We start from the raw sequence: 14451 nt of genomic DNA, 5'->3' as shown, positions 1-14451 counted from the left end.
GGTATATATAATATGCAGGGACATTTCTAGAGAGGAGGGGGCCCATGTGCAGTTTTCGTCACGGGCCCCCTCCTCTCCGTCTGGCGGCCAGCAGCGCAATGAGCGGTGCGCGGCCAGCGCCGCACGAATAGACTCTGGACTCCAGAGTCTATAGCGCATGCGCAGGTCTCGGGGAAAATGGCCGCGGTGGCCATTTTCCCTGTACTGCGCATACGACGGGAAAATTGCCGCGCGGCCATTTTTTACAGTGCAGACACCTGCGCCAAAGTGGGACTCCGGAGAGGTAAGTATAATATGGGTGCAGGGAGTGCAGTGCGGGCCCCCCCTGGACCCAGGGGCCCGTGTGGCTTGCACACCCTGCACCCATTATAAATACGCCCCTGATAATATGCATGATATAACCAGATTGTTTATATCTTCCCAGCTTATGGTACATCCCTTTGTTGAAAGCCGATATTAACCTAGGAAGGTGTTATGTCCCTATCTTGCGATATTGTAGGGGCACAGGTTCTCAAACTCGTTCCTCAGGACCCCAAACAGTGCATGTTTTCCAGGTCTCCTCACAGAATCACAAGTGAAACAATTAGCTCCACCTGTGGATCTTTTAAAATGTGTCAGTGAGTAATGAATGCACGTGTGCACTTGCTGAGTGACCAGGAAAACTTGAACTGTGTGGGGTCCTGAGGACCGAGTTTGAGATCCACTGTTGTAGGGCATTAGTTAGCACTTGGCCTGTAAAGGCCTTAATTGACCTAATGTGCCCAGATCAACAAATCAGGAATTTTCTGATATAAGTCACTGTCCTGTAGCTAAGATATTGTTTTTTCTTATCACCTTCCCAAACCCTATACAGCAGAGGTTCCCAAACCCTGCCATTACAGTCCAGGTTTTAAGGATATCCTTCCTTGAATCCAGATGGTTAAATCACATTGACTGAGATACTAATTAAGTAACCTGTGCTAAAGCATGGATATCCTTAAAACGTGAACTGTATGGGAACCTCTGCCATACAGTATTGTTCAATAGGTTGAAAAAATGGGACCGTGTATAACCTATCAAGAGTTTCATTTTGAAATTCAGGACCAGATAGGCTACAGCCCAATCTGTTTTAACGAGGCCCAGATCCACCCAAACCACACCCAATTCCAATTTAACCACACCCCTTTTCTGGCATGGTGCAACACAATTCGCTGCCGATAAGTTGGAATGTCCTGTGAAAATAAGAACTGCAGGCAGCTGTGTGCACATTAAAAAAATGTTTTGCAGGGGTATAATCTGTTTTATATTCGAATATATAAAACAGATTTTATAATATTATAATTGAATATTTTACATATGGTATATTTGTGAACACTTTTGCTTTGAATTTAGTTTTATGTAACTTTTATGGGATAAAAGCCTGCTTATACAAAAAGTGTACTTTATTAGAATCAAATACAGGTTGAGTCTCCCATATCCAAATTCCAAATATTCCGAAATACGGAATATTCCGAATTACGGAATATTTTTAGTATGACTGAGAATGTGAAACCTTTGCTTTGTGATGGTTCAATGTACACAAACTTTTTTTAAAGCACAAATTCATTAAAATACAGTATACAATAACCTTCAGGCTGTGTGTATAAGGTGTATATGAAACATAAATGAATTTCATGTATGTACACAAACTTTTTTTGATGCTCAAAATTATAAAAATATTGTATAAAATGAGCTGCAGGCTGTGTGTATAAGGTGTATATAGAACATAAATGCATTCTGTGTTTAGTTTTGGGTCCTATACCCAAGATATTTCATTATAGTATGCAAATATTCCAAAATACGGAATAATCCGATATCCAAAATACCCATGGTCCCGAGCATTTTGGATATGGGAGACTCAACCTGTGTGTATGTATATATGTATACGTATGTATGTATATATATATATATATATATATATATATTATGGTTTTAAGATGATAAATTCCTGTTCCGTGCAACAGTTGGGAGCCCAATAGTATCATGTCATCCGATAACAGAGCTAGCTTGTCCTAAGCGTCGTGGTGTACAGGGGAGGGGCTATCAAACACAGCTGGACTCTACGCATATTCTAGATTTTAACTTAAAACACATGAAGCTCACAAACAATGTATACGTTTAGAAGTGTTTAGAAATGTGTGTTAACATCATATAAACAGTGTAAAAGCTTTCTTAGCGGATTGGAAGTAAAGAAATAGGAGTCAGGTTTATTTTTTTTCGCTTACATCCTGAAAAAGTGATGCTACGCTAAGTGCACATCAAACCGAATAATCTGTCAGCTCCTTTTTTCATCGACAGTTTATCTAGACGGGTAATGAAAAGGGATAAGATTACCATTTAGATGGAGCGGTTGTGATCTGTCTCTCTAATATAATCAAATTCAACTTCCACTACAGCTGAAGAATGCTAACTTATAAACTGTTTTACTATGCGAGTCACATGGAATTACTGTCATACCGTCTCTAGACTACTCGCTTGCCCACCCTGCAACAGATTAAGGGTATGAGTCCTTTAGTATGTTCATAACAGACATCAATAAAATGGATCTGGTCAGTAACAGAGGAGCAAACCTGTTCCGTGGAATATTCACCTCATTGCGCGTTTGACCAGGGAATTTTACGCGTTTCTCCAGTGGAATGCAACTTTTAAGTGTTTCATTTGGAATTCCCTCTATTACTATTGTTCCACCAATAAATCCCAGTCCTTCCTTAACCACTCCATGGTGCCCAATGAGTTAAACTCCCAGGCTTCACAAATAGGCAACATTTACAAAACTCAAACGCTCGGTCACCGAAACAAAATTGCTGGTCTCTAATAAAGACATGCAATAACTGCTTGAGGGCAATAAAACATTTATAGTATAAAATAGAAATAAATATAAAGACTCAAACATAAAATTTGCTGAATTACATCAGGATTTAGGCCTCATAGGCGAGTGAAATGATAATAAAATGGTAGTATAATGTGAATGGAAACCTACACAAAGATCAGAGGTATTTCTTTTTCACCTGGACATCAAGTGTGAATCCTAGGAGTCTTACGTGAAATAGTATTATTTATTATTAATATACTGAAGCGATGTCCCTAGAAGCAAATGAACACAATGACACACGAACAGTCTTGTAGGAAGGAATTACCCAATGCATAAGCCAAACAGCCAGATCCCTCACTGATTTCGCCATTCATCAGAGATGTGCGTGGACCCCTGTGTTTTGGTTTTGCCAAAACCACCCTCAAGTGTTTTGGTTCAGTTATGGCTTTGGATCTCATTAATTTAGGTTAACAAAAACAGGTAAAATCATGTAAATTGGACTTGTTTTTGTTCCCATAGTATTATTAACATCAATAACTTTCATTTCCAGTTAATTTTGACCACCTCACAGCACTTGAGATGAAACCACGAGGAAGGTACTGAAGTGCAATCCAAAATACAAGACATTCAGTTTTTAAATCCGAGTTCCCAATTGTGAGAATACCCATGTCAAGACTCTGTTCTACATCAGAAACGCAAAGGGATTCCAAACTGGGACTCTGTTTGACTCGGAACGCATAAGTTCAGTTGTGTTCAGTTTACTCAAAAACCGAACTGATCATCTCTACCAAACATGTGTGGTCAAATGTGAACCATCCAGCCATTCCTCCGGTGTGTCGCCAATAAGGTTCTACTGGCATGGTCAGGTGTTGAGCTCATATACGGTAGAACGCAGTCATCGTCCGACATAATAACCACATACTTTACTAACCTATTGCTGTAATATTAGTTTACGAGCACTTCATATTGGACAAGCATTCTTCCTAGGGTTGAGAAGATATCTCAGGGTGAATTATACAGACCATGGTGACGAGCGGAAACACTAAAGCTGATGAGAGTAAATGAATTTATTTAAAGTAGTAGATATTGAATTTTGTTATAGGACATTAAAATATATTGATCACATTTGTATGCATTGGCTAAATCAATATAACTATTAAAGGGATTGGAAATAATGAACACTCATCTACACTTAAGATGAGGGTCAAATCTTAGATATAGATTGTGTAGTATTACATTTTAGGGAATTGCCCGTCTCCTTGCCTGGATTTACACTTCTAAGAAATTCTAAGAACATTTTGCCGAAAAACAAATGGGGTAATGTAATATTTTACTGGGCAACTGTGATTTTTCATGGAGAGTCTCCAAGTGTAGATAGTTAACATGCTGGAGCAAACATCAGAATAATCCAGTATGAGCTCGAATGTAATGGACTACGAGGAGCGGTCACTGGCGAGATTTTTGTGATGTAGCTGTGAGATTTCTGTGATGTAGCTGTGAAATTTCTGTGATGTAGCTGTGAGATTTCTGTGATGTAGCTGTGAGATTTCTGTGATGTAGCTGTGAGATTTCTGTGATGTAGCTGTGAGATTTCTGTGATGTAGCTGTGAGATTTCTGTGATGTAGCTGTGAAATTTCTGTGATGTAGCTGCGAGATTTCTGTGATGTAGCTGCGAGATTTCTGCGATATAGCTGTGAGATTTCTGCGATGTAGCTGTGAGATTTCTACGATGTAGCTGTGAGATTTCTGTGATGTAGCTGTGAAATTTCTGTGATGTAGCTGTGAGACTTCTGCGATGTAGCTGTGAGACTTCTACGATGTAGCTGTGAGATTTCTACGATGTAGCTGTGAGATTTCTGTGATATAGCTGTGAGATTTCTGCGATGTAGCTGTGAGATTTCTGCGATGTAGCTGTGAGATTTCTACGATGTAGCTGTGAGATTTCTACGATGTAGCTGTGAGATTTCTGTAATGTAGCTGTGAGATTTCTGTAATGTAGTTGTGAGATTTCTGTAATGTAGCTGTGAGATTTCTGTAATGTCGCTGTGAGATTTCTGCGGTATAGCTGTGAGATTTCTACGATGTAGCTGTGAGATTTCTGCGATGTGGCTGTGAGATTTCTGCGATGTGGCTGTGAGATTTCTGCGGTGTAGCTGTGAGATTTCTGCGATGTAGCTGCGAGATTTCGGCGATGTAGCTGCGAGATTTAAAACAGGTTAGTTCTGATTTTAGAAAAAATAGGTGCTTTTAAATCTCATGGCGACGTTACTGAAATCCCGCTACTGCCTATAACTTGCAGGCTATTACATTTAGGCCATTGTCTATTGCAGAGGTTCTCAAACTCGGTCCTCAGGACCCCACACAGGTCTCGTTTTCCAGGTCACCCAGCTGGTGCACAGGTGTATTCATTACTCACTGACACATTTTAAAAGATCCACAGGTGGAGCTAATTATTTCACTTGTGATTCTGTGAGGAGACCTGGAAAACATGCACAGTTTGGGGTCCTGAGGACCGAGTTTGAGAACCTGTGGTCTATTGCAAGCTACGCCGTGCCTGGGTGTTTTTCTGAAGTTGTGTCTGTGACTGTATGCAGATGCCTCTATAATGCCCTTCCCTGGTGTTCATCCGTGCACCCAAATATCTAGGTACTGTGACACCCACTTTCAGCATCCTTAGATGCTCATGTACTGATTGGCTGTTCTTTAGATGCCACCATCAAACCCACTATCGAAACTTGCACCAGCCCTTTGGCCGATCAGATTGTCTGAATACGGCCTTCTGTGTGAACAAATCTACATCGCTGCCGGCAACCACTATCAGCGTCATGCGTGGGACAAACCCATAGCGCACCCATCGCCTTGCCTCTGCTTAGCCACCTCCCATTTTCCGCCCAGCAATGTCCAATATATTTTCTAAACATTTCTGAGATAGCATGTTTTCCGCGCGCCTCAATCTCAACTGCGACAGCGTGCACACGGACTCCTAGATGCATGCAATGTGCGGCTAAGATGTATCCGCAGAAGAAATAAATTACTCCACTGCGTCTGCCTTGTGTGTGTTACTGAAAAGTTTTTTAAATCGCATACTAGTTTTGATATGACATTTTGTATGTATGTTGCATGTTGCCAGCTATTAGGAGTAGGTCTAATTATATGTGCACTAGCAATTATAGACCCAACATTCGCTGGGTCGAGACGTGTTTTTTTTTTCCCTTTGGCACATACTGTGTATCCAGCCATGACTGCAAGAATCAGCCAGAGCCACTTACTGCCGTGAGATTGGACATAATCTTCTCTATGTAAACCCGCCAGAGTGGAGGGACCCATTAGCTGAGGTGTCGTGCGCAGATCTGCGGCTCCCATTGCGCATGATGAAGTTGAAATTCTTTCAAGGATATAGATATTTTGCACATTTTATTACAAATTATTATTTATTTCATGTGATAACAGTATTCCAATTAACAATATTTTCCTTTCTCCTTAGCAAATTCTGCCTGATTCAGAAGTGACATCACAAGATGGCTGTCTAAGAAAGGTAGGGTACAAGTTTTTATATATATATATATATATATATATATATATATATATATATAATTTTTTTTTTTTTTTTACATTTTTTTTTAAATCAACTGAATATATATTGGAACTACACAGATACGAGTAGTACTAAAAGATTTTATTTTCATTTTTTCAAGAACCATGCAGTATCGTTCACCTAAGCCTGCATCTATAGGTATTACAGAGCACTAATTGTATTGTATAAAGGTGGCAGAGATTTGTGTGGTGAACCAATGTACCAGAGCTACAGTAGCAACATTAGTGAGGTAATATTACACTATTAGGCACCCATGAGCTGAATCCATATCCAAATACAGCCTATAAATCAGCTCTGAGATGCAACCATGGTCCAATGACGTCAGTAATTTCTAGTGAACAGATAAGGGCAGAAGAAATGTTTTTTGAGGCCAAAAAATGGCTGCAGCCACTACTGTACATGCAGTTGGTGCACTTTAAGGGCTGTAACCATGTAAACCGTGCAGCGCAAACGTGCTGATCTTTTGTTAAGAGACCCACTCAATCAGTAGTCTGATTCATAGGTGCATGCAATCATTGCCTGGCGACAATATGCAAATGCTAGTTTCAGCCTTCCCCATGTTTACTAACAAGCGTCAGAATGTGCAATCCCTGAGATGCCCACTTTCAGTGCATGTTGCAATGATGCCGGTGGTTCTGAACACTCCCCCATCAGTGCACCACCGCGTCTACCAGCCAGGTGCAGTGTCTCCTCCTGAACTCCGTCTAAACATGGTTTCTGTGGCTGCGGCTGCCTTCCTATGAATGCTGCCGCTTTCGCTGACACGCCCACGACACTTCCATAATGCGCCCATGAGACTGATTTTTAGTATATTCACTTCAGACCACCTCTCAAGTTTTGCCTCGCCATTTCTAATGCCAGTGGTCCCATATGCAACAGTGTATTTGTGCGTACACACAGGGTAACTCATGTGCCGTAGGGGTTTTCAGAATATTTTGCGCATGCGCAGTAGCAAATAATCACTCCACTGCATGATCATCTGCATTGTGTGCTCCTCTGAATCATACCCAGTGTTTCCACCCTTCCTGACCTGCTTCTTTAAGTGGAAAATTTGGAAATGAAACTCCTTCTCCACAAGCAGAATGGTTATAATTCTGGACGAGCCCCCAATATTCAGGAACTTATGGACCAACTATCCTATAATCGTTACCCAAGGCTCAGACTGTCTTATTCTGAGTTAAGACATGAATGTAAATGGTTTACACCTGGCACACATGTGGTGCTAGTGAAATAGGACTGTACCCTACTTAAAAATACATTTGGATTCCAATAGTAAATCATTGTGCATTAAATGAGTACAGATAGATGTCTTCCAATGTGTGCATAATGTTGTTTATGCCTTAATGCAAAGTTATGTAAACTATAGAAATGAATAATTATATATACAGGTTGAGTCTCCCAAATCCAAATATTCCAAAATACAGAATATTCCGAAATATGGAATTTTTTTTGTCTTGACTGAGAAAATGAACCTTTGATTTTTGATGGTTCAATGTACACAAACTTTGTCTAAGGCACAAATTATTAAAAATATTGTATAAGGTGTATATGAAATGTAAATTAATTTCATGTATGTACACAAACTTTGTTTGAGCCACAAAATTATTGAAAATATTATACCTTATACCTGCAGGCTGTGTGTATAAGGTTTATATAACACATAAATGCATCCTGTGTCTCTATTTGGGTCCCATTCCCAAGATATTTCATTATGATATGCAAATATTCCAAAATACACGTGTGTGCGTGTGTGTATGTATATATGTATGTATGTATGTATGTATATATATATATATATATAATATTTCTTACAATAGTGGTAGTGATACAGCGCTGCAACCTTGTTGCCTATGTGTGTCTCCTTATATACAAAGCATTTTTTTCCAAGTATTATTTTTAAAAGTCTTATTTTTTTTAAAAAGGAACAATCTTCAAATACACTCCCTGTATTCAGTTGGCTGCCATTTGTTCTCCACGTAGACTATTGTTGAAAAGTCTCAGAGGTGGATAATGATTGCTAAGAGAAGTGAGAAACAGGTGCTCTATAGTGTATTACATTTTTTCAAAATAAATATTAGATATTTAATTATTATGCGTATCGCAGTGTGGACATAAAAGGGCTCATCATGCAATAATTCCCTCCTATGTGTAACACAGATACCTGGATCTCACAGCTCACAATACCAGTTTCTCCTGGGGAGGGGGCCGAGTGACCTATCTCTCGCTCCTGCTGCTGTTAGTATGATTTTCGCGAAAAGAAAGAGGCAGGAAAATCATACTAGCAGGAACGAGAGATGGGACGCCCGGCCCACTCCCCAGGAGAAACTGGTATCGTGAGTGGTGAGATCCAGGTATCGGTGTTACACCTAGGAGGGAACAATTGCATGAGTCACGTCTCTAGGTGATGTCGCTGAGGACGTGTTCTAATAAGGAGTGCGGGTGCTGGATGTAAACACACAGGCGGGATGAGCCTGGGAGACTGACACACCTTTCTGCAACCTTTAATGGAGATAAGGTACATCTTGGTAGCATCACCTGGTATTGGATCAGGAGGGACGTTAATTGATGATCCAGAAAAGACATATTCTGATTAGCCCTTTTATATCAATACTGTGGATATACATAATAATTAAATATGCAATATTTCTTTTGAAAAAACTTGATACACTATAGAGCACCTGTTTCTCACTTCTCTTAGCAAATATATATATATATATATTTTTTTTTACTTTGAAATTTCGCTCTAGTGTCTTTTTTTCTCTTTCAAATATTCTATGACGTTTTTTTCCTTCAATTTTAGTTGCATATTAAACGTGTCTGTTATTATTGAAAACGAGTTTCGTGGCGTTGTGCGCTGGCTCAGATAAAGGCAGCTAGCGAGTTTGTTTTTGTCCCTTCTCATGACTTTAACAATATCGCTGCAAAGAGTGTGATACAAAGGATGAACCTGTTCTAGTGTACCAGGAAAACGTGTTGTGACCAACTACTGACCTCTCAAAATCACCAATGTCTATAGGGGTGAACTTTTTACCTTTTTCCATTTCTATAACTCACTCTGTGCTGTCTGTGACTCGGTGGGATCTTTTTGTGTGATCGGACACGTCGACAAGGTGGCAGTACGGCAGATTCCTATTATCGTGCAACTCCGTTATTTAAGGCTTCCAAAGCATTGGGATTTATTCAGCCATTTAATTGCTATTGCATATGCATAATTGTTGCATTATCTAGACCAAGTTTAAATAAGTCTAATTGTAAATTGAATTCTAGACCAAATTTTGTAACATCCTACCAGGATCTTTAAGGACAAATGTGGATGGCGTGATGATAGGCAAATGAATAGAATGTTTTTGTCTTAAGAGGCATCTGAGCTCCTGGGCTGGCACTCTGGTGTAAAAATGTGTCTTCTACTAAAACCGCGTTGTAGAATGGTGGCCCAGCTTTATGAGATCATAAATTGATTTGGAGATGTGCTGGGCATTTTAATAGTTTGGGTCAGTGAGGTCAAAGCAGTAAGGTAAAAAGTTCAAGTACGTTTGGGGAGCAATTGTTTTGCATCAGTTTAAAAGCAAAATGTTGGACCCTGCATAGTATTTGTTCAGTAGTCATGCACCAAAGATAATACGTTTGCTACAAATAGCTAAAAGATTGAAAACGTTTCTTAAGCTGCATACGCACACAACGATTTTGTTACCAATGATTTTATGAACGATTTTCTGTCAGATTTTTTAAAGTGTAATGAACGATTTTTTTGAACTACAAATGATTTTTGCATATTCCCTTACTGAAAATTGTTGAGTTGACAAGTCTGACTGAACTACAAACTACAAACATGAACGCGCATGAACGATAATTGTTCATTTGACTCAGAAAGTGAACGTTTTTTTCAAACGATTATCGTTAAACAATATCGTTTAACGATAACCGTACAAAAAATTGTTGTGTGTGTATGCAGCTTAACTTGGGTTTGTGGGATCTCTTGGGTTAGATTAGGGGCTTCCGGTGGGGGAGTTAGGATTAGACACCCCCCTGGGAGGTTTGGGTTAGGCTAGGAGAATGGGGGTTAGGGTTAGGCACCCCCGGGGGGAGGTTAGGGTTAGGCACCCCCCGGGAGACTTAGGGTTAGGTTGCAGGGAAGGGGGGTTAGGGTATGGCACTTAGGGGGGGTTAGAGTTAGGTACTTGGGGGGGAGGTTAGGTTTAGGCACTTGGGGGGGAGGTTAGGGTTAGGCACCACTAAGGGAGGGTTAGGGGAGGGTATTAGGTTAGTTAATACTTGCCTAAAAACATTCGGGATTTCCACCTCTGCCGGGCTGCCGCTGCCGGGATTTGAACCGCCGGCCATGCGGCCGGCAGTAAAATCATACTGATTCAATTCAGGTTGGGGGGCTTCAGGGGCAGAGCTAGGCTCCATGTCCTGATTCCAGGGAGAAAGAAAAGAAAGTAATTGCAGGGCTCTGTGCCATTAATGGTAGAGAACCATTTGATCTTCACTATCAATGGCAAAACCATTGGCCATCAACGTTAAACCAACCATGGTTTTCCCTGATCCCACCCAGTTAAATGACCTTGCTGACCTCTGGCCTATCAGCCGATCAAGTGACCCTGGCGGCTTACCGGCTATATTCAGAATTCTTCATGTGTACAATTTATCCTGGGTAGTAATTGGCCTATGTCTAAATTACCTTTGTACCATTCAGTCCTACTCTCCAGGTATGGTCAAAAGTCAAACGCATTTCAGTGGGATCTCTTGGGCTCCTGGGAGAAGGTCATCCTGATAAAACAGGGCAGAGCTGGGCCATGATGCCGCAATATTATGCAAATCACATCATCATGTCCCTGACCTGCGAGAAATCAGGGGGGAGGGATGTGATTATGTGAAACGCATTGTCAAACCCCCTGCTCTTGCTCCTAGGTGCTGATAAGAGGAAACTCTGCTTTGTACATATGTCCTAACTGTCCAGATTTAGACACCGCCATCCCTACAGTCATATGATTATCCCCAGATGGCTGGGAGGAACTGCACACAGTGAAAAAGGAGTATTTTTAAGGGAGTCACAAGGGTTAGGGGAGGGCTTGGGTGCGTGTGCGATCTAGTACCTCAGAAACTCTATAGATACCCCAGGACATGTGACACACCCCATCTTACTGCAGCCACACCCTCAACATTAAGTGGCCACGCCTCCGAAATACAGAATTCAGTTTGCTGGAGGTATGCTTTGTACTTACCCAGCCGCAACTGTGACAACTGCTGTTTGTAGAAGGTACGATTTACAAAACACTGGCAGAATTCCTAAAAAGAGATCATGTTACCTTGTCTTTAGGATTACCTTTCTCTGTACCCCATAACATTATATGGCCATTTTGTTTCACCACTGTCATTCTTATTTATGCTAATGACTGTAAAAAAGTGGATAAATTAAATGCAAAAACTGTAACTTTTATAGAGCACAAAGTCATATTTTTCTTACTGAATCAGCAACGCCCACATAAAAAAAGCATGTAAATAACCTATATGAAGCTGACAGCGAACTAGAACGTGACGTAAAATTGAACGCTGTATGGACGCCGTTCCATCACATTATTAAGAACAGTTTCATATTCACTATTCCAATATGTAATATCAAATTGATGATATTTAAAAATGAGTAACGTTGATTAAAACAATGTATTCATTAAAATGTATCCACTTTTTGTTCTTATTATTGTGTTCAGTATTTTAAAGCAAAGTTACATAACAGTTGCTTGTGATATATATATATATATATAATTTATTTATTTTTTTGAATGTAACAAGTGCGCAATATTATACCCACCGCACACATGGGTGCAAACACTGGTGTCTTTCACGTTCCCTTTTAAAAACCAGTTTGTATAAATGTTTTTGAGTCAAGCCTGGAGTCAAAGAATGGCCCTGTAGTCATCTGCAGTCTCTTAATATGTGCTGGTTGCAGTGTCCCAGTCCTCAGAGAGTTCTCCCTTCAGTAGACCCTCTATTTAGTCTCTGTTTACTTAGAAGGAATAGCCTGGGGGCAATTGGAGAGAAAACATCTGTGTGAGATAATCTATAGAGTTATCTATCTATCTATCACTGTTGTCGGCCCAGTCTCTCTGGAGAGCCGGCTGAGAGACTTGTAATGAAAAGGCATGGCTGAAGAGGCTTTAGGGACAAATAACCAGACATGTTAAGAGCTGGCTGCAAATGGATAGAAGACATTATTAAAGCTGAATAGCCTTCTTATCAAAATCCAATAGGATAGACATTGGGCAACAGATTCACAATTATTTTTCAACATACCAGAAAAAGAATTTATCCCTCAACAACAAATAGATGTAATCAGTTTGGCTTAAATCCTCTGTGATATGAAGAAAGCAGCAGGATTTGTGCCTCCTCTCTTTAACGTGACCTGTTCTCCTGGATCAGGGCCAGAGAATTATAAGGTTACAACAAACAAAATCGCAACCCTGAGCAGTGTAATAATAACGAACTCATATATATATGTGTATATATATATATATATATATATATATATATATATATATACAGTGTGTATATATATATATATATATTTATAAAGTAAAAAAAAAATATATATATTTACAGAACATAGGTGTGTGTGTACACAGAGAGAGAGTAGATCTATAGAGATTATATATGTGTGTGTATATAATTCTATCTCTCTCTATATATATATATAGAGAGAGAGAGAGAGAGAGGAATATATATACATATATATATCTACACATAGCTCTCTCTCCCTTTTTCTCTCTCTCTCTCTCTCTATATATATATATATATATATATATATATATATATATATATATATAGATCTATAAATAGCGCTCTTTCTCTCTCTCATATATATATATATATATATATATATATATTTATATATATATAAAATTATATATATGAGCAATGTATATATCGATCTATCTCATATCTTTCCATCTCATTTCTATCTCATATCTATCTATCTATCTCATTATCTATCTATCTATCTATCTATCTATCTAGATCCAACAATTAAATATTTTAATTTCTGGGAACTGGTCACAGAGTTATTTTTTATTCATTTATTTTCATTTTAATTTGTTTACAGTTTGTTTTCTTTTTGCTCAAGTAAAAACTGTGACATATTTCCCCATTAAGGTACGATGACACAACTCATCAATTACAGATCTTTCTCTAAGCTACATGTGAGGTTAAAGAACATAATATTAATGCTGGCCTTGTACGGCTATATCAGCACAAGATAACAGTGTTGTGTTACATTCAAATATGCATTACTGAAACTATTAATCTCTTGTCATTTAAAATGAGATATGTAATACTTAAGGTCAAAGCAGACATCTGATACCTCACTATTTCATTGTTTGCAAGCAGATGATTGATTGATAATTATGATAATTTGCGAAATGATTATTTGTGTATGATAGCCAAGGAGCGTCCCTCCGGACCGGGCACAATTTCCTATTTATATATCGGCCATCAAAAAAATGGCCTCTGGTAATGTGGGACATGGGCTGGTCCCTTGGATGTGTCCCATAGGGACCTGCAGGACTGATGAGTTATGACCCGGATAAGACAGAGCTCAGACTTCACTAAGGAGTCAGGAAGTTAGTTGGGGAAGAGCCGGGCAGAGCTGGTAACTGTCTTTTGTACAGCAATTATCGGGCCACACAGCCCGGGGCTAACAGGGGAGCCATCCATCTATATAAACACACAAATCAACAAAATTATTCCTTTTTAGACTTTTAAATGTTTCAAGGTTATTTCACAGTTGTGCCCATTTCAATTGAGATTTGTTTATCTACTTCAATTATTTTGTATAAAAATAGTAATGTCATTGCGTACAGGTAGGCCTCTTTAAAAAACAAAAAAACAAAAAAAATAATAATTTATTTAAATTTTATTGTAACATTTGCAAATTTGTGACCATCATTATTCCAGCTGATATTAGAGCAGATGATTAATTTCTAGAGATGTGTGCGGACCCCCCGTGTTTTGGTTTTGAATTTATGTTCG

The 14451-nt window shown here is 39.2% G+C and overlaps 1 protein-coding gene across 5 annotated transcripts in view; it reads left to right on the top strand.

Moving 5' to 3' along the window:
• The window catches only part of PRDM16 (PR/SET domain 16), a 696909-nt gene that overhangs the window by 347891 nt on the left and 334567 nt on the right, over positions 1–14451 (top strand). For all 5 annotated transcript variants that reach the window (XM_088452606.1, XM_088452604.1, XM_088452603.1 and 2 more), the window contains exon 3: positions 6316–6366. In XM_088452606.1, coding sequence (XP_088308732.1) covers positions 6316–6366 — 51 coding nt within the window. The remainder of the gene's footprint in view (positions 1–6315; positions 6367–14451) is intronic.

This window comes from Taudactylus pleione, unplaced genomic scaffold (genome assembly GCF_031769625.1).
Source record: "Taudactylus pleione unplaced genomic scaffold, aTauple2 ptg000554l, whole genome shotgun sequence".
Lineage (NCBI taxonomy): Eukaryota > Metazoa > Chordata > Amphibia > Anura > Myobatrachidae > Taudactylus > Taudactylus pleione.
This window is presented reverse-complemented; position numbering and strand designations above follow the sequence as displayed.